Source organism: Cicer arietinum, chromosome 4 (assembly GCF_000331145.2).
Source record: "Cicer arietinum cultivar CDC Frontier isolate Library 1 chromosome 4, Cicar.CDCFrontier_v2.0, whole genome shotgun sequence".
NCBI classification, from domain to species: Eukaryota; Viridiplantae; Streptophyta; class Magnoliopsida; order Fabales; family Fabaceae; genus Cicer; species Cicer arietinum.
Window position 1 is genome coordinate 29,689,021 of NC_021163.2, and position 25,833 is coordinate 29,714,853.

Sequence of the window (25,833 nt, forward strand, 5' to 3'; positions counted from 1 at the left end):
GGGGGGGGGGGTTTAAATTGTAAATGCACCCTTTTAAAATTCATGTTAAAACTTGAAGAAAATAACTCAAGATTGATCTTGGTTGTGAAAAATGAAAACAGAGAACATCTTTGGTTTTAACCAAAAAATAGAAAACGTTCTTTGTTAGTTAAAATTAACAATTTAATTTATCTATTTAACTAGATAATCAAACAGACTGAAAGTAAATAGGTAAGGGAATAGATACCACACAAGAATATATCTTGGTTCACCCAACTCAGGCTACGTCCAGTCCTCACAACTTACAGATTTTCACTAAGTGCTAAAACGGAAAACAATCTTGGTTTTACACACGTTATTTCAGATTAACCTTGATCTGTTACAAGAACAAGTCATTTCCACCCAGAAAGGAGTTCAATAAAATCACCTATCAATCTTTAGATAGGATTTTATAGTTCACCTTTTAATCATAAAAGGATTTCCTACAAACTTACTCAAAACTATAATTCACATTATAGCCTTGAGTTTACAATGATATGATTTAAAGTGTTTTGTCATAATATGAGAAGGATCAACACTTGTTTGAGTTCAGATTCTTTGATAGAGAAATACACGAGAATGATTCTAAGAATCGAATGGGAAAATCAGAATTGATTCAATGTTTATGAGTGAGAGAAATTCAAGTATGATTGAAATGAGTAATGAATTGATTAGTACTTGAAGCTCAGAGTTTTCCTTGAGCTTGGGGTTCCTTTTATAGGCTTCAAGAAGGTTGACGACAACTATTTTGATCGTTTTAAAAGGGGCCTGTTGTCATGCGTCAAACTTGACCAAATACTAGACTTTTGGAACTTTGAATGTTACTGTTTTGAACATTATGTGTTTCTGTTTCTATGTAAACAATGTTTGATCTGTAGCTTCTCATTCTTGACTGTGATGATCCTTTGTTTATGCACACAAACATCCCAGAGATGTGCTTAATTGACTCAAATTAAGACTGCATTTTATATCGTGTAAAATAGGGTAGAGAATAATGATATAAGGTTGGAGAATGATGTAATAAGGCTAGAGAATGATGGTCAGTGAGTTGGAGAATGTTCGTATCATTCTGGATTGGCGTCATCATACTTGGAGAATGATGTTGGTCATTCTGGAAATAGTTCTTAATCATTCTAGGGGAAGATGTTTGCTGTTGAAGATCAAGTGTAACAGGCTGGAGAATGTTTATCAATCTAGAGTCTGATGTAACACTGCTGGAGAATGATCATTTGACACTTTTGCTTTGAGTTGTGCATTTGATCATGTTGAGTGATTCTTTTGCCCATATGAGAGCTGTATATTCTTAGTATATGAACTGAAAATCGATTCACAATTTGTAAGAGCTTTCCTTGCATTAAAAATTGATTTGATCTTGCTTGTTACTTCTCTATGCTTAGCTTTTGCCTTAGTTATTCTTTTGGAGTAGATCTTTCTGGTATGATCTTTGTGTTCCTACTTTTGGTACTTTCGTAATAGGGACTAGTTTATCAACAAACCAGAAATGTTCTTATCGATTGTAAGCCATCAACTTTGGGAATTAATTTTGCTTTTTATTCTTGATGCATTGCTTTGCTTTTGTTGATCATTTTCTCTTTGAATCTATCCAAAATAATTTTTTGTATATAATTATGTTCCTTTGTAGTAAATACTGAGGATTTTCAATGTAGATTGGTGTACCTTTATTGCTCATCTCGATCTAAAACTATAAAAGACTTTATTCTTTGTAAACCATAATGTTCTTGATTTAATGATGTCAAAACCAGAACGATAAAGCTGAGAAAAGGAGAACGCTCTCCGTTATTCCAGGCTTCAGTTTTAATAACTAGAACATTCTTCGTTTTTGAGACTGTTGTCAAGAATGTTCTTTGTTCTTGACAATCAAGTTGGAGAATGATCAATCTTGCTTGAACTTACTTGATTCATCATAATCCATAGCTTTTCTACTCTGTATTTTGAATTGATTCTTTGCTGACATGAATCCTTTATATTCCTTGAAGAGTACATATCACATGATTGTGAAATACAAGAACAATGATTGCGAAATCTAGGGGCAACTTCTTATTCAATAGAGGAGATCATTTGTTCTTGAAATCTCATAACTGTGGAGAACTTTCTCTGTTTTCCAGACTTTTGTCAAGAACGTTCTCCATTCTGTCTTTTTATTTTTGCTTCCTTTTCAAATGATCTTTGCTCTTGATTTATAGCCTAGTGTGATCATTGATGGTTATATTTTATCATCTTCTTCATGATGTTATCTTGAAGATGTAATAATCATTCTCTTGAATGATTGATATATAATACATTCCTTTTGAGATTATTTCATTATTGAGTGGATACTTATGCACTTTGATGAAGTGAATGGCTTCTTGGTTATTCACTTATGCAATTTATGTGCCTTGAACAAAACTCAAGTGCAATCATTAGTAGATAACCATTCATAAAACTTAATATTTTATTTCATAAGGTTTATTTTTATTAAAACATACATCAAAAAGGTTTTTTTCCTCAACAATCTTCCCCTTTTTGGTTATGACAAACCTTTGGAATAAATCATAAGTTTTATGGATGGATATAAATAAAATGCAAAAATGTTCATAGATATATAATTGAACTCCCCCTAAACACATGCAAGAGTTTAATTCTTGTCATTCTAATTAAACTCCCCCTAAACATATGCAAGAGATTAATTCTTAGCATTCTTCATTAATTACTTTCATCCTATATTCATCATATATTTCTCTCCCCCTTTTGGCATCTATCAAAAAGGTTGGGGAATAAAATGAAGTACACATGTAGAGAGCAATAGTATGAATATATTACACATAGTAATCATGTGGTTGATAAATGCATTCATATATCAAACAAGTCATGTTTCCATTTAGCATCAAAGAACATAACATGTATGATGATCAATAATCATTTTAGTCAATATTGCAATCAAGATACGAATAATGATAACCAAAGTAATATGACATACTTATATGCAAACATATGCAAGTATTTTAACACACTTTAAAATATTTCAATGAATATGTATACTTCTCTTTTATAAAAAAATGAGTTGACTTCAGTTTTAAGAAAATTAATATTTTAAAAACTCCCCCTGAATATTTTGAAATTAATATTCTTTAATATTTTCAAAGTTCCAAACCACAAGTAAGATGTCTCTTTGCTCTTTATCCTCTTTCACAAGAGACAATATTTTAATTTGAACATGATACTGAGCGCATATAGGGAAGCAAAATGAGATGACTGTGATATTATGTCAAATATAATTTCTCTCTTTACGAAACATTTTTATGCTAATAATGTTTGTATTGTTCAAAAACTAATTTGTTTTTAAATGAATAAAAAATATACCAAGAGATATGCTCACATAAAAATGTTTACTCACAAAGTTTTTTGAAAACACACAAATGAACAATAAGGCATATGATCAAGGTTACTTTCATTAGTAAATGTGTATGAGACTTTTTTATTTTCTATTTCTGTCAATTTTCACAAAAGAAATAAGCAACAAAGACATATATTAATTTACCTCAAAATGCTCAAATATCAATTTTTGACTTCATGCCATAATTTTTTTTTATTTATTTGAGTTTTAAAGCAACAAGAGACACAAATCATTTTGATGAAGACCAAACATATATTCTCTTGTTGAAATCCTTCAAAAATAAATCCTAAACAAGGATATATATTTAAAACATGTTGAAGAAGGATAGAAATTAGGCATATGCATGTACAAGTAATGACAAAGAGTGATGTGATCAATTTAAACTTTAAAGTCATACCTGCATAAACAATAGTATGCATTCTTAATTTAAAAAGCACCTAATCAATCACATAATATCATTAAAAAAATATTCATTCTTATCATGATGCTATTATATGAATTGGGATTAAGTGCACCTCATTTAGTGATTTTGTTCAACGACGAGTAATCATCGAATAGTTTGGAGCTTCTCTTCATGCACATTCGTTTATCTTGATTGATGGTTGAAATGAGTTAATTTTAGCTTTTCTTGATGAGAGAGTTCCTCCATTATGACATTGATTCAAGATTATTCTATTTGGCTTCATTGATTGAATTTTTGGATATTTGGGAGATCATTGCCATGTTATTATTGATATCATCTTTGAATGGCATTCTTGTTCTAATCTCATCAGTTGTATCTTCAATGATTTGATTTTGAGGATGATCACTTATTGTTCTCCAACTTCTAGGAGGAGTATGAAACAATCTCGGTTTCTAGGAAGCATTTTGTTGTTGTTGTCCAAAATATTTTTCTTCTTCATCATCTCTTTTACTCAAATCAAGATTATCAAATTCATCAAACAATATGTGCATACTGATTTCATATATAGTTTGCGCCTTGATATTTTATATTTTATAATATTTATAGAATGTAAAGTATTCAGAAAATATACTTTGATGGAATTTTAAAACAAATTTGTTCATACTTTCTTTTATATACAAAACATGGTAATGACATTTTAAAAATGTTAAAGTATGATATGTTTTGCTTTCTATTTTTCAAAAATTCATGTGAAAGTACGTTAAAGATATTTTCTAACAGATCCAAGATTAAACACATGGAAAACAAATTTTATGTCTTCTCCCCAAAATTAATTTTCAACACTAGGAGGAATGTGAAACGGAGATTATTTATCATTCTCGTTTTCCTGGGAAACAGTTTGTTGTGATTGTCCAGATTGTTCTTCCTCCCCATAATCTCTTTAGATAGAAATAATTGTATTTTTGTGAGGGGAAAAGTAAGAATAACATATATGACATTGTACCTATGTTTTAGCCATATGTTATTAACCAAATTGAAAATAAAACGAACAGTGAACAAAATTAAAAGGTTAGAGCAACTAAGTGAATTCTTATTAGCAATTTTATACACCATCTAGGACACTTTTAAAATTAATCAACTACTTTAAGTTAGCCATAAAAAGTTTCCTAAGACCTATCTTGTATTCCAAAATTGGACACATTTGATGCACTTAATTGTCACAACTATCTAGATGAATTCATGTACAAGTGTATAAGAAAATATTGAAGATTACTACACATGCTGATTTCATATTAATAAGAAGGCTGGTACAGAAAAAAAAAAAAAAAATCATTTATCAGTTTCAACAATCATTGATTGGTTGGCTAGTTCCACTCAAATTATGGATCAAACAAGTCACCAATTAGACATAAAAGAACTACCCATTTCTTGTAATTATTTTTTAAAACAACTTCATATTGTTGGAAGGTTCTTTGACAAGTAAATCATGTGAAATATCATTTTCATCAAAGAATGATTTGAAGAATGATGTTTCAAATTTCCCTTGATCATTTCTTATAGGAAAGACAATTCTTTTTTAAACTCTTAAAAACATGATTTGGTTGGAGATGATGTGGCAGTAGGTACAATTTCAAAAGTTGATTTTTCAACTTCTTCATGATGAAGAAATGAAGAATGATCTGGAGCTGTTTGTTAAAACAGATTCGAATAGAGAATGTTCTCCGTTATGACCAGAATGATTTGTTTTCAGTTTTTAAAGATTTTGAGTTGGAAATTCATCTAAGTATAAAACATAATGATTTTTCTTTAAACTGAAACATGAGGATGTTTGTCTTACCTCAACCATGTGGGATTTTAAAAAAAAACTTTAAAAACAATTTTATAAAGTTATCTTTCATATATCAAGCATCCTTAATCTATGCAAAATTATTTCAACTAATGATACATGTACCTTTGATTTGTTAATGTTTCCAATGGTTATAGACACTCCAAAATTTTGTAATGAGAGGAGGCACCATACTTTTCCAGTCAATGTATCAATATTCTTTCTTGATGATTGGATGGTGTTCCTTCATCACAAGTTAGTAATGATTTTGGTACTCATATTTGTTTTGGTCCTTGATGGTTAGTATATCATCTTTTAGAAGATTTTTTAAAAACATGATCTCTTTTTGAAATAGCAAGTTGACTTGAAGTGGCCATTCTTGGAAAAATAGGAACACTTTGTTGTTGGTATTGGAGAAGATTTCAAAATATGACTTTCTAACGTCTTTGAAATTGATTTTGATGAAATTCAGAACGTTCTCCCTTTTTCAAACTTTCTGGAGAAATTTATGTTTTTGTTCCAGAACGTTCTCCCTTTTTAAAGCTACCTGGAGAATGTTCTCCTATTTTCAAGTTTCCTGGAGAAAGTTTTGTTTTTGTATCAAAACGTTCTTCTTTTCTAAAGATCCTTTTGTTCTTGATTTTTTCATCTATTTTCTTGAAATAGCATGCAAATTCCATATGTCCAAATTTACTGCAATATGAACATTTGGTTTTGTATTTATCCGCTTTTTTTTCTAGGACCAAAGAAGTTTTCATACATTTTTGTTTTAAGAAGAATGTTCTCATTTTGAATCGTAGAACATTCTTGGTTTTGAGTTTCATCAATTTTCTCAAGCTAAGAATCCTGCATGTTCTTTTCAAAATTTTCAGTGGTATTTAACAAGTTGGTTAAGTCATTTTTCAATTTATGAACTTCTAATTTTAAAGAGGTATTTTCTTCCTTAGTTGGAGAACATTCTGGAAGATGATTTTGTATGGGTATCTCATTGAAAATCTTTTGTGGCTCAAACATTTTTAAATCAGATTGTTGCAGACTTTGATTGACCTTTCTTAATTCGTCATTCATAGCTTGTGCTTTCTCTTTTTCTTCATTTTCTTTACGAAGTTGTTCTTTTAATAAACGACATTTTTGAGCAAGAATATTTGAATTGCATAAAAGATTATCAAATTCATTTTCCATTTGTTCACAAATAGGACAAAGTTCAGAGATGGTGACCTCACTATTTTCTAAGTTTTCCATTAAACACATGTTGGCTTCTAATATTACTTCTTCTTCCTGAATCTTTTCCTCTAACACTTGTTAGGTGTTCAACTTTAGAGATTGAGCTCTTATGCCAATTGAAGTAGCAATTCCAATTTACAAGAAATGGAGGTTTGATTTGTAAATGCACCCTTTTAAAATTCATGTTAAAACTTTAAGAAAATAACTCAAGATTAATCTTGGTTGTGAAAACAGAAAACGAAGAACGTTTTTGGTTTTAACCAAAAAACATAGAACTCTCTTTTTTAGTTAAAATTAACAATTTAATTTATCAATTTAAATAAATAATCAAACAGACTGAAAGTAAATAGATAAGGAAAGAGATATCATACAAGGATATATCCTGGTTCACCCAACTCGAGCAACGTCCAGTCTTCATAACTGTGAGATTTTCACAAAGTGCTAAAACGAGAATAATCTTGGTTTTACACACCTTATTTTAGATTAACCTTGATCTGTTACAATAACAAGTCTTTTCCACCTAGAAAGGAGTTCAATCAAATCACCTATCAATCTTTAGATAGGATTTTACAGTTCACCTTTTAATCATAAAAGGATTTCCTACAAGCTTACTCAAAATTATACTTCACACTATAGCCTTGAGTTTACAATGATATGATTTAAAGTGTTTTGTCATAATCTGAGAAGACTCAACACTTGTTTGACTTTTGATTCTTTGAAAGAGAAATACACGACAATGGTTCTAAGAATCGAATAGGAAAAATCAAAACCGATTCAATGTATGTGATGAGAGAAATTCAAGTATGATTGAAATGAGTAATGAACTGCTTAGTACTTGAAGCTCTGCGTTTTCCTTGAGCTTAGGGTTCCTTTTATAGGCTTCAAGGAGGTTGATGACAACTGTTTTGATCGTTTGAAAACGTGTCTGTTGTCATATGTCAGACTTGACCAAAGACCATACTTTTGGAACTTTGAATGTTACTGTTTTGAACATTATGTGTTTCTACTTCTGAGTTAACAATGTCTTATCTGTAGCTTCTCATTCTTGACTGTGATGAACCTTTTTTTATGCACACAAACATCCCAAAGATGTGCTTAATTGATTCAGATTGAGACTGCATTTTGAATTGTGCAAAATAGGGTGGAGAATGATGTAATAAGGCTGCAGAATGATAGTCAGTAAGTTGGAGAATGTTCATATCATTTTGGACTGATGTCATCATACTTGGAGAATGATGTTGATCATTCTGGAGATAGTTTTTAATCATTCTAGAGGAAAATGTTTGTTGCTGAAGATCAAGTGTAATAGGCTGGAGAATGTTTATCAATCTAGAGACTGATGTTACACTACTAGAGAATTACCATTTGACACTTTTGCTTTGAGTTGTGCCTTTGATCATTTAATCCTTTTAAGTGATTTTGTTGTCCATATGAGAGTTGTACATTCCTAGTATATGAACTAGAAATCCATTCGTGATTTGCTAAACCTTTCTTGCATTAAAAACCGTTTTGATCTTGCTAGTTAGTTCTTGATGCTTAGCTTTTGCCTTTGTTAATATTTTGAAGTAGACCTTTCTGGTATGATCTTTGTGTGTCTACTTCTGGTACCTTTGTAATAGGGATCGGTTTATCAACAAACCAGAAATGTTCTTGTCAATTGCAAGCCATCAACTTTGGGGATTAATCTTGCATTTTGTTCTTGATGCATTGCATTGCTTTTGTTGATCATTTTCTCTTTCAATCTATCCAAAATAATCTTAAGTATATAATTATGTTCCTTTGTAGTAAATACTAGTGATTTGCAATGTAGATCGATCTTAAACTAAAGAGATATTGTTCTTTGTAAACAAGAATGTTTTTGAATAAAGTTGTCAAAACCAGAATGTTCTCCGTTTTTCCAAACTTTTGTTTTTTTAACCACGAAATTCTTCCTTTTTTAGACTCCTATCTAGAATGATCAAAATGTTGTCAAGAATGTTCTTCCTTCTTGACAGTCAAGTTATAGAATGATCAGTCTTGTTTGAACTTGTTTGATTTATCATAATTCATAGCTTTTCTACTTTTTATTTTGAATTGATTATTTGCTGAGATGAATCCTTTATATTCCTTCAAGAATACATATCACATGATTGTGAAATACAAAAACAATGATTGAAATCTCATAACTGTGGAGAACTTTCTTCGTTTTCCAAACTTTTGTCAAGACGTTCTCCGTTCAGTCTTTATATTTTTGTTTCCTTTCCAAATGATCTTGCTTATAATTTATAGCATAGTGTAATCATTGATTTGTTATATTTGATCATCTTCTTCATGAAGATTTTATCTTGAAGATGTAATAATCATTCTCTTGAATGATTGATATATGATACATTTCTTTTGCAATTATTTTATTATTGAGTAAATACTTATGCACTTTGATGAAGTGAATGGCTTCTTGCTTGTTCACTTATGCAATCCATGTTCGTTCAAAAAACTGAAGTGCAATCATTAGTAGACCACCATTCATGAAACTTTATATTTTATTTCATAAGGTTTGTTATCATTAAAACATACATCAAAAAAGTTTTTGCCTCAACAACCACATCCTCAACAATTCAATTGATTAGACGACTAACATATAAGAAAAAAAAAACCTTTTTTTTTTGCATCGTCTTTCTTTTCATTTTAGCGGAACTCATTAGACAGGCCGCAAGTATTGTCAACTATTTACAATCATTTTAAATTTTCCTTCTTCTTTTCAATTTTATACTCATCATTCTACATAGAAAGTTTAATTCCTTAAAGGGATTTGATTACCAAGCTTCTCAAATTAAATGAATCTATGAACTTAACCATGTAAGGTAACATAATTGCATGTTCATGAAAACCATACTTCACATGAAAATGAGCAACATAATAACAACATAAATCTCAATAAACATCAAAAGCAACAAGTTAGAGCATCTCACCCCGTTAGAACTTATGCTTAAGGGTTGTGGACCGACATGTTTTTGCAATTGGGCATACATGACAATTCTCAATGGTCCAAAGTTGAGTACGATATAATATATTCTGAGGAACTAAAAGATCATGTGGAAAACAAGTGTACGACCTCACGAAGACATGGGGAAATAGTGCAAGGAACAAGTAACTTAGCAGTTAGGGTTCGAGAAGGTAGAAAAGGTAGGGATGTACAAAGGACGGGTTAGGTCGGGTTTGATATGTCCCTTACCCGATCTCAATATTTGATCGGGTCAAATTTAGTAATCTTTAAACTTTTTTTTAGAAAAAACAATTAAACATAAAGAAATTCCCAATAAGTCACGTATGGTTTACCAATTGCCAAATCATTCAAGAGTAATAACTCATAATATTATTTTACAAGCTATAAATTATTATGTTGATGATTAATTTTTTTAGAGATGGTGAATCAATAATAACCTAAAATAATAACAAAACATAATCATTTATCTTTAAATTAATTTGGTCGGGACGGGTAATCTGAGGGTAACCCAAACCCAGTTCTTTTTCTACCTTGTGCTTGTGTTGTCTGTATTTTTTTGTCCTTATTTTTTTTGGGATTGATTCAGATCTGTCTAATTATTTATTGGATAAGACGGGTTCGCGAGATGGGTCGAGTTTTATACACCCCTAGGAATGGTTACCGAGCTCTATGCCTCAATAAACTCCAGTTCAGAGGTCTATAAATAGGAGATAAAACTTTCCTTTAAGATCATCTTATTCATTCATACTTATCGAGCTCTATGCCGACAAGGCTTATAAAAGTATACTTATCTCAATATACTCATGGAACAATTGTAGTATCCATAAAAAGGGAACAACTCAACTTTTTTTTTTTAATTTTTAATTTTTTTATTATATTAATTAATAGATCAATCTAGTGGATGAGAATGGTGTAGTAGAGGGGTTGCACATAAAGTGGTTGTTGAGGATCCTAGTCCATATATTTTTCATGAATTTGGAAATGTTGTTTCAGTGCTAGAGTAGATGACTGGATTTTATGACTGAGAAGAGAGAGAAGCGATGAAAGTGAAATAATATAATGAGGATGTGATAGATGAAAATGATGAGCGATAAAGAGAAAAAACGCAGCCAGAAGTACCATAGGGAAATAGTGTTGCAGCAGTTATCCCTCCTTGTTGCACTTCTTGCTGCATTTTTTCTCTCTATCTCTTATCATTTTCTTTCTACAATTTCTTCTCTCACATCCTCATCACATTATTTCTCTCTCTCTCTCTCTAGTCTCAGCTCACAAAATTCATTGTTGTAGTCTAACTCGAATTTGGAATATCATATCTTATAGGGCAAGATTGCATCAGTGGATTTTGTGAATGAGAAGAAATAGAGAATTGATAAGAGAAATAATTTGATGAGGATGATAGTGGGGAAAATGACTTGAGAGAAAAAAAATGTATATTTAAATGTAACATGAAGTATGGTAGGAAGAGAGTGTTGCATACGATGGAATGGCTCCCTCAAAATTAAAAAAAATTAGAAAGAGATCAATAGTAGATGGAATGGGATGGAATGGTGATCACTGGTAGGAAGAGCTCATCTTATAACAAAAATTTAAGGTGATGGAATGGTGCCCTAAAAATTAGGAATATCTTAAGGTTTTTATATTTATATTCTATCTGTGACACTAGTGGAGATTTAAATGTGTTCTCTTTTATACTAATATTTTTTGTCATTTATTATTTGGATGCATGTTAATTACATTTTTAATGCCTATAAAATTTAAACTTTGTAATTTTAGTCATTAAATAAAAGTAATACAACATTTAGTTTTTATAAAATAGTTATGCACACAGTTTTAGTTTCTCTTATTACATCAACATATATTTTTAAATCATTATTTATTACGTCAACTTGATGTAAAATCGGCATTTCTAAATGGTTATCTTGAAGAAGAGGTCTATGTTGAGCAGTCAATGGAGTACGTGATTAAAGGACATGAATATAAATTTTTAAGATTGAGAAAGCGTTGTATAGATTAAAGCATGCCCCAAGATCATAGAATAGTCACATCGACAAATACTTCCAAGACAATGGGTTTGCTCGTTGTCTTAATGAATATGCTCTTTATGTCAAAGTTTGTGATAATGGAGATATTTTGATTGTTTGTCTCTATGTGGATGATCTTATATTCACTGGGAATAATTCAGGTTTATTTGAAGAATTCAAAAAGGCAATGGCGTTTGATTTCAAGATGACTGATATTGGGCTCGTGCCATACTACTTAGGCATAGAAGTAAAGCAATTGGAAGAATGTATATTTATTTCTCAAGAAAACTATGCAAATGAAGTTTTGAAAAAATTTAAAATATTTGATTGCAATCCGGTGAACAGGCCAATGGAAAGAAGATTGAAGTTGTCAAAGTTTGAAGATGAACAAAAAGAGGACCCTTCCTTTTTTAAAAGCCTTGTTGGAAGCCTAAGATACTTAACATGTACAAGGCTTGATATTCTATATGCGGTTGGAGTAGTGAGTCATTTCATAGAAGCTCCTACTACTCCACACATGAAAGTTACTTAGAAGATACTATGTAACCTTAAAAGTACGCTTGATTATGGACTATTTTACTCTTCTTGTAATGATTTTAAACTTTTTGGATTTTGTGATAGCGACTTTGCGGGAGATATTGATGATAGAAAGAGTACTAGTGGCTTTATATTTTTCATGGGGACTGTGTTTTTTCGCGGAGTTCAAAGAAGCAGCCTATTGGCACACTTTCAACATGTGAGTCAGAGTATGTAGCAGCAACATCTTGCATTTTTCATGCCATTTAGCTAAGGAGATTATTGAATGAACTTCATATGCCACAAAAGGAAGCTTTTGATATTTGTATAGACAACAAGTCTGCACAAGCACTTGCAAAGAATCCAGTGTTTCATGATAGCAACAAGCACATAGACACAATGTACCATTTTATTAGAGAATGCATTGCCAAGAAAGAAGTTGAGCTTAAATACGTGAAGACTCAAGATCAAGTTGCAGATATTTTTACAAAGCAGTTAAAATTTGAAGACTTTCAAAGGCTAAGAGAAAGACTTGGAATGAAGAAGAAAATTTCAAATCAAGGGGAGCAATGTTATTACTAATTTGAAATTAGATACCTCTAGAACTATGTAGAAATTCTATGTAACTAGAAGAGTTTTAAATATAGAAAATTGTGGGAAGTATCTAGAAGCGGTTATTAATTAGGAAGCTCCTAGAAATGTGTCTACAGTTTTTTATTTGTAGCTATAAATACCCCATTGTACTTGACATTAAGCATTAAGCAAATTGAGAGTTTTCTATTAGAAATGTGTTCCTTTCTCTAACATTTGGATCATCTTAGTGCTAGACCGAATCTTCTGCAGCTCTCCCTCCCTGTGGCACTTCTTGCTACATTTTTTAATCTCTATCTCTCATCATTTTCTCACTACATTTTTCTCTCTCACATCCTCATCACATTATTTATCTCTCTCTCTCTCCACTCACAAAATTCATTGTTGTAGTCCAACTCGATTGAATTTGGAATATCATATGTTGTAGTGCTAGACTGCATCAGTGGATTTAGTGAGGGAGAAGAATTAGAGAATTGATAAGAGAAATAATGTGATGACGATGATAGTGGAGAAAATGAAGAGAGAGAGAGAGAGAGAGAGAATGTATATTTAAATGTAACAGGAGGTATGGTAGGAAGAGAGTGTTGCGGGCGATGATTTTAGAATTACCAAAGCTTACAAATAAAAGTGTTGCATGTTCTGATTGATTTTGTTTTCTTCTTAGTATCCAACAATTGTTCATGTAATACTGTATTGCTAGTTTTTATGTGCTGTTAGCAGGAAGTGGTTGATAGAGAGAGAGAGAGAGAGAGAGAGAGAGAATGTATATTTAAATGTAACAGGAGGTATGGTAGGAAGAGAGTGTTGCAGGCGATTATTTTAGATTTACCAAAGCTTACAAATAAAAGTGTTGCATGTTCTGATTGATTTTGTTTTCTTCTTAGTATCCAACAATTGTTCATGTAATACTGTATTGCTAGTTTATATAGACTAATTGCAGCAGATAATTATTGTGGTAACAAAAGAAATATTCTCAAGCCTAGTACTTTTGCACGTTTCAGGTCAAAATTGAGAAGTTCACATGTTCAATTTTTTTATAACAAAAATTTAGAGTGATAGGATGGTTCCCTTAAAGATTAGAAAGATCTTAAGATTCATTTAATACTTACAAATAAATTTACATTTGTATTCTTACTATGACACCTGTGGAGATTTAAATATGTTCTTTTTTTTATACTAATATTTTTTATCGATTATTATTTGGATAAGGGTTAATTATATTTTTAATCTCTATAAAATTTCAACTTTATAATTTTAGTCACTGTAAAAAAAATAATACAACTTTTAGTCTTTATAAAATTATTATGCACACCGTATTAGTCACTCTTGTTACATCAACATGCATTTTTGAATGATTTTTTGTAGGTAATTTTAGACATTATAAAAATTTCCTCCACAAAAATCGAGTTAAAAAATTTGATTCCTAGGTCCACAATTTCGTTATTTTTATCTAGATTTTTTTATATATAACAAATTTATTTTTAATTAATCCTAATTTAAAAAATTCTAAATTTTTTTGAAGAATCATTTTATAATATTCTTACCATGCATGCAAAAATTCTTTCAACTATTTATAAGTTGAATGACAATTAAATATGTTTCTAATTAGCTGAGATTCAAATTGTTTGTCGAATAATTTTATAGAAATTAAAAATTGTATTATTTTTTACAAAGATTAAAATTGGAAGGTTAGAATTTTGTAGGACTAAAATCAAATTTGCTTCTCAATGACTAACACCAAATTTCTTGTATTTTGTACGACTAAAATGAATTTTTTATTATGCATAGATTAAAATCAAATTTTTTACATTTTGCAAAGACTAACACTTAGTTTCTTGCAATTTACAAGATAAATTATATATATAAGAATAAAGTCATCTTTTACTATTTTGTTAAAAAAATTAAAATAGAGATTAAAACGAAAATATTTTATGTTTACAAAAACTTAAATTAAAAAATTCATTTTGCAGTGATTAAAATCAAATTTCTTACTTTTCAGATAGACTAATTGCATATTTAAGCTAAAATTATATTTCAACAAATTATATTTAGAACAAACCGATACATTTTTAGTCCAAAAAAAAAACTAATACATTTTATAATAAAAAAACTTATACATAACGTTTTTCTTTTTATCTTTAAATGTCTAAGTATTTATATGATATTAATTAGTAACCATTCATAATTAGGAAATCACCAAAATAAAGGATTTTCAAATAATTATCAGTCTAATTTTGTCAAAAAAAATAATCTCAATCTCTAATCACAACTACACTTATGAGTTAACTACATTTAATGATTACAACTCATAAATGTAGATTTATCAAAAGATATATCAGACTTTGTTTTTGACCAAAGATATCAAGACTTTATTTTTATATTTTTATATAAATAAATAAATCAAGACTTTTATTTATAAACAGGTACTAAGGTAAAATTGAAAGGAAAATAATAATAAATCATAAATAAATAAATCAAGACTTTTATTTAGAAACGGGTACTAAGTTAAAATTGAAAGGAAAATAATAATAAATTATAAATAAATAAAAGCTAATGTTAGTCATTAAAAAAGAAGTTAGAAGGAAAAGTCACACCAACATATAATCCCCCTATATATAGGTAAAAGATAAAACAATGATCATTAATCTTGCTCATAGTTTCTAACTTTCTATCATGGGTCTCAATTCTCTTCCAAGTAGGAATTTGAAACCGACAGATGAGGAACTTCTCAAATCATTCCTCTACAACAAAATTAACAACAACCCTTTGCCCAATCATATCACCATTCTTGAACATGATTTGTTTGGTATCAAAAAGAACCCTTGGGAAATTTGGGAAGAGTTTGAAGCTTCACACTCATATTTTGGAAAAGACTTATATTTCTTCACTCTCTTAAAGAAGAAATCAGCCGCTAGTTCTCATATGGTTTGTACTATTGAAATGGGTACATGGGAAGCTGAAGATGTTAAAAAAGATATAGTTGATAAAGAAACGTGTCAACTCTTAGGTAATAGAAAACTTATCGATTTGAGAAGAGTGACACTATCTACGATTATGGATGGATCTTGCATGAATATAAACTTGATATGTCTTTTATCAACAATCTTTCCGTAAGCAATATTTATTTAATATTAACCTTAATCATTATAATGTTAGAATTAAATCTAAGTTCCAATGTTTGTGTCACTTGATGCCATTGTGACATTATTTATAATATGACTTAATTTGTATCTATGTTTTTTCAGGCCAAGAATTATGTTCTATGCCGATTTAGAAAAAATACAAGAACAAAGAATGTTGGCCAAAATAGAAGAAGGAAGATCGTCATTGAACAGCCGGAAACCACCGTATCGGTAAGTAAACCGCATTATTATTTTTAATATTAATTAATTACTAATAATATTATCTTGCTTGATTAATTATTAATTTCCAATCGACTTTTAGTATTCAAGAATCAAGACGGGATTTTTTCAAGATTCCCGTTGCATTTTTTTTAGTTTCTTGGATGATTTTTACAATGTTTTTATACTTTTTGGGTTAAAAAGAGTTTATTAATTTGTTTGAACTTCAAAATTGTAGTGATCTTGTGCGTATGCTTCGGCTTGCATATAGCAGTAAAAGATTTTAGATTTTGATTCAAATTATTAATGAATCTTTTTAGCAATTTTTTTTTTTTTGACGTTCTTTTATGGCAACATTCACATAAGAATTAATTGATAGGATCATCAAAGTCTACTCAAATTTTGTTTCATTGATGTAGATTTGATTATTTTTTTAGTTTTTTCAATTTTAATTAGAATCAAATTGATTTCTACCAAATTTGAATGCCATTGTATCCGTTATCCAAATTGATCTTTATCAAATAAGAGTAATAAGTGAATTCTTAAAATTAAATGAAGCTGAAATCTTTAAAATTTTATTATTTTTAGATAAATTAACTCAAACGAAATAAATTCAAAAATTTATGATTTTATATTGTATATATATACAGCTTCGATATTTAATGATCATTTAACTCCTTAATTGATATTGTTTTTTTACATTTTTAATTTGTAGGACTTTAAATTTAATAATGCTTCAATGAAGTTATACCCAGTTTATGAAACACCAATAACCCAATCTAACACTGGACAGAATAAATCAGAGGTGGCTAAAACAAAGTCCGAATACAGAACAAAGTCTGAAATAGTAAGTGCACCGTATATATTTGTTGCTATATTAATTATGAGTTTAATTTTTATGCAGTTATAGTATAAAAAGTTTTACTGTAAATCATGACTTATTATAAGGTAATTCTATAAATATTTATGATGAAAATCAAACATTATTAACGATCTAAGATAAATTAAAAGTGTAAAAATTATTTACATCGATATGAATTAAATTCATTAATTATTAATAAATTTCACAAATATGTGTTACAAGTAATAAATCTTTTTAGAAAACATATTGAGTTTTAAGAAATGAGATCAATTTCAAATTAGTTTGGTTTTTATAGGCAACAAATTAGTGTGCTTAGAATAGTAGTATGTTATTAGATTATCTTATTTGATTAAAATCTACTCATATTTTATTAAGTTTTATGGAACTTGATTTAGATTTTAATTGATATTTATCAAATCTACCGAAATTTGATTTAGATTACATGTTTACCATAATATGGGTACTTGAGTAAATTAATTATTATATTAATTATTGCACCAAAGTATTTTATTTCAACTTCAAATCTTATTGAAACATATTTCAATATTAGAATAAATTTGATAAATCAATTTCAAATTTTATTTTTTGTTGTTCATTCAATTCTTTATCAGTTTGTTACCTAAACTAAATATCCTTATTAATTTGCTCTTGTATTTCCATTTTGTAGGAGAAAAATAATGTTTGGTTGGAGAAAAATTATGACCAAAGATCAAGAAATCAAGTAGACAATGGAAATAACAAGATTGATGTTGTTAACACTATCAACACGACAACACCTAAATATAACAAAGTAGAAGATGGTGATGACTACATTATGATCACAGACGATGGTGATATTATTATGAACAAAGAAGAAGAAGATGGTGATTAATTATGAACAAAGAAGTAGAAGATGGTGATGACTACATTATGATCAAAGATATGGTGATATCATTATGAACAAAGAAGAAGAAGATAGTGATCTGATTATGAACAAAGAAGAGAAAGATGGTGGTCAAATTATGATTCAGCCATAGTTATTTGCAATGCAGTTGAAAAGTGTTAATGAAGGATGCTTGATCGAAGAGGAAGATGTTCCAATGATTTCCAATTATTTTTATAAGGACTTATTGTTGGAAAAAAATTTATATTAAATAAATAGTAGTGAATTAGCCACGAGGATATTTTTGTATTTGTTGGTTGTTTCATTCATTTCCCTTTCATTTAGATGTAAATATTATGAAATATTGGATTAGAGATATTACATGGAATCAAAGTTCATGTTCAACCATTAATTTTTCCTTTATAACTTTTACCTTATTCATTTTCTGCAAAAATGGTGCGATCAAGCATCGTCACCCCATCTTTGGGCCTCATATAGGTTAGACTATAGATTTCCTTTGGTCGATCTAAATTTATTTTAACCTCCGTATAACATGTTGTAGACTCAGTTTTTTTTTTTTTTTTGCTATATTAATTATTAACAAATTTCACAATTGGTCATAAGGTTTTAAGAGAATTTTAGTTTTCTCCAAAGAGAGTGTGAATGTGTTTCAAGTAGTAATACATTTTTCAGAGATACTATAATACAATACTCTTCACATCATATTTATTTTATTTTAACGAAAATAACACAATTATTACATTTTAGAAAAACATACTAAATTTCTAAAAATCAGATCAATTATAAAGTAGGTGCTTTGATCTAACACCTACAAATTGGTATGTTTTTTGGCAGCACCAAATTAGCATGCTTAAGATATTACTATATTTTCATTTTTTACTAAAACCCACACAAATTTAATTAAAATTTAGGAAATTTAGTTTATTTAGATTTTGATTGATATCCACCAAAATTTGATTTTGATTACATTGGAACTGATGTTTACATGGGTATTAGAATAAATTAATTGTATTATTTAAACTTCAAATTTTATTACATCATAATCAATATTAGACTAAATCTAATCAAACCAATTAAGCATTTTAATTGCATTTTTTTGTTGACATGAATTTTAATTGTATTTGATCATTCAATTACTTATTATTGTGTTCATGTGGAACATAGTACAAATATAACAAAGTAGAAGATGGTGATCATATTATGATCAAAGAAGATGGTGAAATCATTATGAACAAAGATGATGGTGAAATTATTATGAACAATGAAGAATATGGTGATCTTAGTATGTTAAATGGACACAATATTCATGTTCAACCATCAATTGTTTCCTTTTGAAATTGACCTTATTAATTTCTTTTCCTTTATGCATAAAGGATCGTGCAGCCTACCCCTCTGCATTATCCACGCTCGGTCTCGCTTCCTTGTTTGGGAAATGGGTACCCCATCTCACCATCTCGGTTCTGAATCAGTTGGGAACAATAGTCTAAAATTGTAAAAATGATTAGTATATTGCTATGAAAAATTCCGCCACGAATTGAGTTTCACAAACCATATAACCAATTTCACCCAAATCCTGCAATAGGGTAGAACACTTTGAAGATCAGACAACCACCAAGCAGTATTGTAACTAGACACAACTCCAATATTTGGACGATCACAACGCTTGTATTACCACAATGTTGTGCTCCAGTGAGAATGTCTCAAGGCTTAATCATCCACTAGAAGTGAGCTTAGCAATCTTCGTAGCAATATGAATTTACAACCAACAACAGTACTTGCTCCATAATAAGAGACCTTCAATTTAGTGGTCGTCTTCATTGATTCCAGGGCAGTTGACTAAAAGGGCAGAACTTGATTCATACTAGAGAAATAAAGAGAAAAAATACATTGTCATCGTCATTTAAAAATATATAATCTGAGTTTCAGTTAAATAATATAGATAAATAATGTTAATACTCACTTTGCATCCACAGAAGAGGCAGTAATTGAACTCATCCCTCAGTTTCATCAAAACATCGAGCAAGTCCTACATTTATTTTTTTTGTCAATTTGCAACCAATTCAAAAAAGGATTACCAAGATCAATAACTATGAGCTAAAAAATTGAAAATCAAAATGAATTGTAATAACTTCTTTCTCTTCTTTTTATTAAAAATTGTAATAATTTCTGAATACAGTAAACAACAAAAAAACAAGCAATTATGACCGAGAGTAGAGAAAGCTCGTATATGGTTCAATTTTGTCAATCTCGGATAGTAGAAAATAACGGTATGTTCAGATTCCACTATGCTACAACGCTATAGCACCACAATAGTTGCTACTTGACTCTACTTTGTACTAAATAATGTATTCTGCAGTAATAATTTGTTTAAATTATGTTACGCTATAGCGCCACTATTTGACCACATTGACGTGGTTTCAGGATAGTGTTTGAGCATATTGAAAACTAAGTTACAAAAAATTCACATTAATATGTATGGTTAAATTACACACCTCTTCTGTTATTTCTTCTTCTTCTTCATCTTCACCCTCTGCATCATCCTCATTCTTCTCTGGCTCCACAATTTCCCGATTCTCCAATTGGTCAAGGGCAGCCTTAGCCTTGTTGAAATTAACAATAATTCTCCTACTCTGCCACCGTGACTTCTGCCTAGACCCGAATTCTTGCATCAGAGCCTGCTCATTCCTCCTTTTCCTGTCAATCATGATTTCCTCCATTTTCTTCTTCTCCTTGTGGGGATCCTCTAAGCCTATACCTGCTCGTGACCGTCGAATTTCAATCCCAATTGGTTCAGCCCTGCCCGAGCCTTGCTTTCCAAGGGCAGAACCTGGAGTATAACCCATCTGTTTGAGTAGCTTAAACCCAATGTTGGATTGTGGTATTGGAGCTTCCACTTTCGCTAATGTTTGTTCATCCTCTTGTATTTGCTTTCTTTCTCTTTCGATTTTCCGTCGTTCTTGCCAGTTAAAAGTTTTCAACTGACTCTTGGAAGAGTTGATTGAAAGATCTTTCTTGTCCGAAATCTGCATAGTTAAAAGGGAGTTATCACATAACATTTTGTATCGTCCCTATAAATTGCTAAACGAAAGGATAAAGAAATTCAAGCTTTTCATTTTCTCTATTCTTTTTCTTTTACTGGGAATATTAAATTGGGATACTTAAAAACTTTTGGGTTTATTCAGAGTTGAGGAATTTAGCAACCCTACTAATGTTCTGAATAAACACTCAAATTTAGTTCCAGATACTAACATAATCTAGCTAATTACTAGCATTTGCTTATAAAAAAAAAAAACTCAAAAACAGTCATCCATGGATACATTATTAACATGGCAGATCTAGTTGGCCTTCAAAGATTTTGAACATCAATTTGATCAACATTGTTAAAACAAACATCACTTTCGTCCCTAAATATATCGTTGGACATCAATCAATCAATGTGGTTTACATACACTGATATTCAACTTCCTTGAAAAACTGGTCTGGTGCATAGTTTTCACCCTTAATTTTTAAACGGAGTTACTACAAGACTTCATATTGAAGGTGTCGGTGTCCCACATGTGTTGGTGTCAGTGATGGACACCAACTCAAACACGACATATGTAGTTACATTCAATCACTTCTATTATCTCAAATTGCTACTGGTGTCTAATTGTCTGTGTCATTGTCGTGTCCAGTGTTCATGTGTTTGGTGCTTAGATTGCTATCCATTTGAGGTCTAAGAAAATTATATATAATTTAATTTGGCAAGGGATTGATAAGCAAAACAGCCTCCTGATCAATGCATTATAGATCTCTAGTGCAAATTCCACCGAATAAAAAAATCATCCCTATGACATGTAGCTGTGTAAATAAAAAGTGCAAATGAAAACCAAGTGATTAGAAACTAGAGCATCATCTTTTCCTTCAAAATGTAAACTTAAGCTCAATTTTCAAGGACAAATACAGTTATTGTAAAATGAAAGTAAAGTATGGGGAGCATGAACACCTAATCAATTGTAAAATCATGCCTCAAAGATTGTAAAACTGAAAATGAAAATGGTACCCTTTTTGATGAAGACTTCGGATTTGGAGGGTCGATAGCATCAGAAGGAAGAAACCGAGAAAGGTCCCCCATGTAGTCATCTTCTTGTTCTTCGTTGTTGCTTTGCCTGTTTACTGCTGATTCATTCATGGTGAATATTGCCACTATGGGCTTCGAAAGACGCGCATGCAGGTGAGGTGATGAGTGCAACCTGATATGGGCCTACTAAGGCCCACACGTGATTCTCCTAGCTGAGCCGAACAAGTTTTACAAGATCACCCAACCCAAACTGTTGTTATTTCCAAAATAAATATATTTGAAGTTTTTTTATTGAAAAGGGAATGAACCAGCAACACTACTAGGTGAACAGACTCCCTGTTGTCATCATCATCTAAAAACAATGAAAGCAAAGGATACTTAGAATATAAAATAGTCTGTACACATCCAACATATATTTAAGCACCCGTCGAATTGGTAGACAGTCGAGAATATAGGTGAGTGGATTAAACTCAACTGAAAAGATGAGTTAACCGAATTATCAACTGACAAGCTGAAGCATCAGAAACAGCAAATGAGCCACTCTGATTTGGCCTACAAAATGTGCAATCAGAAACTTCATCGGCCCAAAAGTTGGAAATTCTTTATTATTTTTTTATCTTTGAAGCATTTTTCCTAACATTATTTTAGGAGGAAACAGTTGGAACACACCCCCGATTTAATGTTAAGATCAACACACAGGATTTTTTATATTCATCACTCAAGGGATTTTTTTATATTCATCACTCAAAAAAAAATTTCCATCCAACTACTATCCATAACTATGTTTTGAAAAATAAAACACAATATTATGTAAATTTAATACAAAGCACAAAGATACATAATTCAAAACTGCAACAATAGTTATATAGAATGGTACACATACATAATTCAAAACTGCAGCAATAATTAAGAGATGCATCGTGCATGCGACAGTTTTTGCAGTATTCACCAAAAATACCAGCATCTTCTCTTTTGAACTCATTGCAGTAAAAAAGATGCAATTGTTACCTTATTAATTTTTTTTTTCACAGAATACCTCTCTATTAATTAAATTTTAATATATATTGCAGTTACTAAATGTCAAAAGTAAATTCAGACACATTGTTCATAGACAGAACCAACAGCTAAATGTCAAAGACTTAATATGCCATAAAACACAGTAGCAGACATTAGAAAGACAAAAAAAATAATAGAGTATGACATAATGAAACAGTACTTATCCTCCCTCCCTCCTCCACTCCTACATGCAATGCAGTTAGTTCGTGATCAGAAAAATGCTTGAGTTATTATATCCTGTTGCACATATTTCATTGAGTTAGCACAGTTGTGTGTACAAAATTATTGTCCACAAAGAGAGGACGGGGGAGGCTTTGTTTAAACACGATAAAGAGAAAAAACAAAGAGCATTCTTTTGAATTGAAGAGAGAGTAATAATAGTAAAGTTAAAAGAGAAACACAGCAAAAATGACCGAACATTGATTCACATCATGGCACTTGTACTATCGTGTTGATGTGTTCTGAATAGCATGAACTATTTAAAATCATAATCGAAGGGATTTAAAATCATTTGGAGTAAAGAGTTAAAGATTGTGAGATTGAAGCCCTTGAGAAAGCAGCATCAAAGAGAAGACATCTGTGGCCACAAAATTTTCAAGTTGAGTTGTTTGTTGTAGTCAAAATCATTACAATTGGGTGCACCAATAAATAATGAAATGCTGCAAAATTAAACCAAAATCTTGAAATTCACTGTCCTACATATAGCAGGAATCAAAAACTTGTATAGCTATTGGCTCCTTCTATGAAGTATGAACTCTACTAATCTCTCTTTCAACTTAATAATTGACTGTTATAATCAGTTTGCTAAACCTACCCCAAGCTTTTCTCTTAACAAAGACTGTTATAATATGTGCTTACTAATTAATATATATAGCATATCACTCTATTAATTAAATTATAATATATACATTGCAATTACTCCATAGCAAAGTTAAAATTGTGAACCAAATGATCACATGTGATAGTGCAGCACCAAGTAACAAAATCTGAGATCATAAAACCATGATCAGATTAATAAGAAATTACTACATATTGAGAATATCTATGTCAAGAAATAATAAGTTTGTAAATATTTCTTCTCAAACCCTAACATGATCCTAGGAAAATCACAACATGCCAGTAAAGTTCCAAAATCGAAAATTGAACTGTTTTAACAATAAACATGCAGCAGAGAATATACACAATTAAACCAAATGAGGCACAACCAACAAGCATACGACAGCAAAGAACAATTCGCTGCAGAAATACGATGACAGATTATGCAGAAATTTAAACAGAACACAGCCGTCAAAAATAAAAAAAGAAATTAAAACCAAGATTGAGAGATGAGAAGAACACACAAGAATTGATTACTGACTTCGATGTCTCCAGAAGAAAACAACTCTACTATTAATGAAATAATTTGATCAAGATTACAACAGACAACCCTTGGTTCTTCCTCCTTTCTATATTCATAATGAACAACAGAAAACCCTTGCAGCTTTCAAATGAATCTGCCAAATTTTATATACAACCAATCAGCTTAATTGCGTGCAAAATTAATCATTATAGAACATGGAAGAAATCTCATATTTTATGGAATGTTTTCAAGTTATTGCTCAATAATTAATAAAACATTTCTTTTGTCAGTAGACGAAGTAACAAGCACCACTAATAAACTCACACATGCAAAGTAGAGATCTCAAGTTTGAACTGGGTCATCACGGAAAATATTCAACCTAACAATGTCGGTATCGCCAGTTGAATGTCGGTATCGCCAGTTGAGCTAGGTCTTACTGATAATAATTAATAAAACACTTATTACCAAATTAGGTTAGTAGCTAGGCAAAGCTTAGCACCACACGCCCACACACATTCTTTGTAACCATGTTTTGGGTAACTCAAGCATATACACTGACAAAAATAATCTAATAGATATATATTACCAGCAATTATACAAGTCATTGACAATGAAAGTAAAGAATAAACGATTCAAAATACATGTTGCCGTTAATAAAGGCAGTAATAAAGAATTAAAGTCAGAAATCAAAAGGATTAAACTCAAAAGTAATAACAATTTTAAAAAAGAACTTCTAATTGAGTAACCTAGTAATCAGGAAAACGCAAACAAACTTCTGCGACATCTAAATGCATATAATCAGGAAAACAAGAACGCATACAATGTGAAACGTCTTCGATGATGTGGTTGGAGTTTGAATCGGAGTCGAATTGACGATTGACGAAAGACTTGGAGGTGGAAGAGGCGGGAGAAGAAGAAGTAGTGACAAAGGTGGTTGATGCCGCCGTGTACGCCGTCTTCTTGAGGCGTTTGTGGCTTGAAAGATCAGTTCACAAAAAAGGTTTGGTCGTACTTGGGGATTAGAGCGCGATGCTACAATGGTTAAGCTTACGGTAGATAGTTTACACTTGATCGATGCTTAAAAATACATTTTAAATCATATGGATAAGTTTCATAGTTAATATTAATAGCATAAAATGGTGGTAAAATGTTTATAAAATTACTTATGAAGATTGAGTTGTAACGTTTATGACAGGTAAAAGTTAATGTTTGAAACTGTACTAGATTAAAGTTGTTAATTTGAACCAACAAAATCAGCAACAAGTTGAAAAACTAAAAAGTTGAAAAATCAAAACAATGTCGCACAGGCGACAAAAT

The 25,833-nt window shown here is 30.5% G+C and overlaps 1 protein-coding gene and 1 pseudogene across 14 annotated transcripts in view; one reads left to right on the forward strand and one right to left on the reverse strand.

The window, feature by feature from the left end:
* Nucleotides 1-25,600, reverse strand: part of LOC101493636 (uncharacterized) — a 42,337-nt gene extending 16,737 nt beyond the window's left edge. Inside the window, exons 1-7 of one of the 14 annotated variants that reach the window (XM_004497867.3) lie at nt 25,337-25,599; nt 24,535-24,670; nt 22,597-22,673; nt 22,104-22,473; nt 20,554-21,084; nt 20,022-20,087; nt 19,171-19,922 (exon numbers count right to left, since the gene is read on the reverse strand). In XM_004497867.3, the coding sequence (XP_004497924.1) occupies nt 19,863-19,922; nt 20,022-20,087; nt 20,554-21,084; nt 22,104-22,232 (786 nt within the window). In that variant the 5' untranslated portion in view covers nt 22,233-22,473; nt 22,597-22,673; nt 24,535-24,670; nt 25,337-25,599 and the 3' untranslated portion in view covers nt 19,171-19,862. Of the gene's footprint in view, nt 1-19,170; nt 19,923-20,021; nt 20,088-20,553; nt 21,085-22,103; nt 24,671-24,840; nt 24,953-25,336 lie in introns of those variants that run through there. The other 13 variants (XM_027333791.2, XM_012715027.3, XR_001143737.3 and 10 more) reach the window with 13 other exon arrangements.
* LOC101512526 (NAC transcription factor 56-like) lies at nt 15,638-18,452 on the forward strand (annotated as a pseudogene).
* Nucleotides 25,601-25,833: the final 233 nt, after the last annotated feature.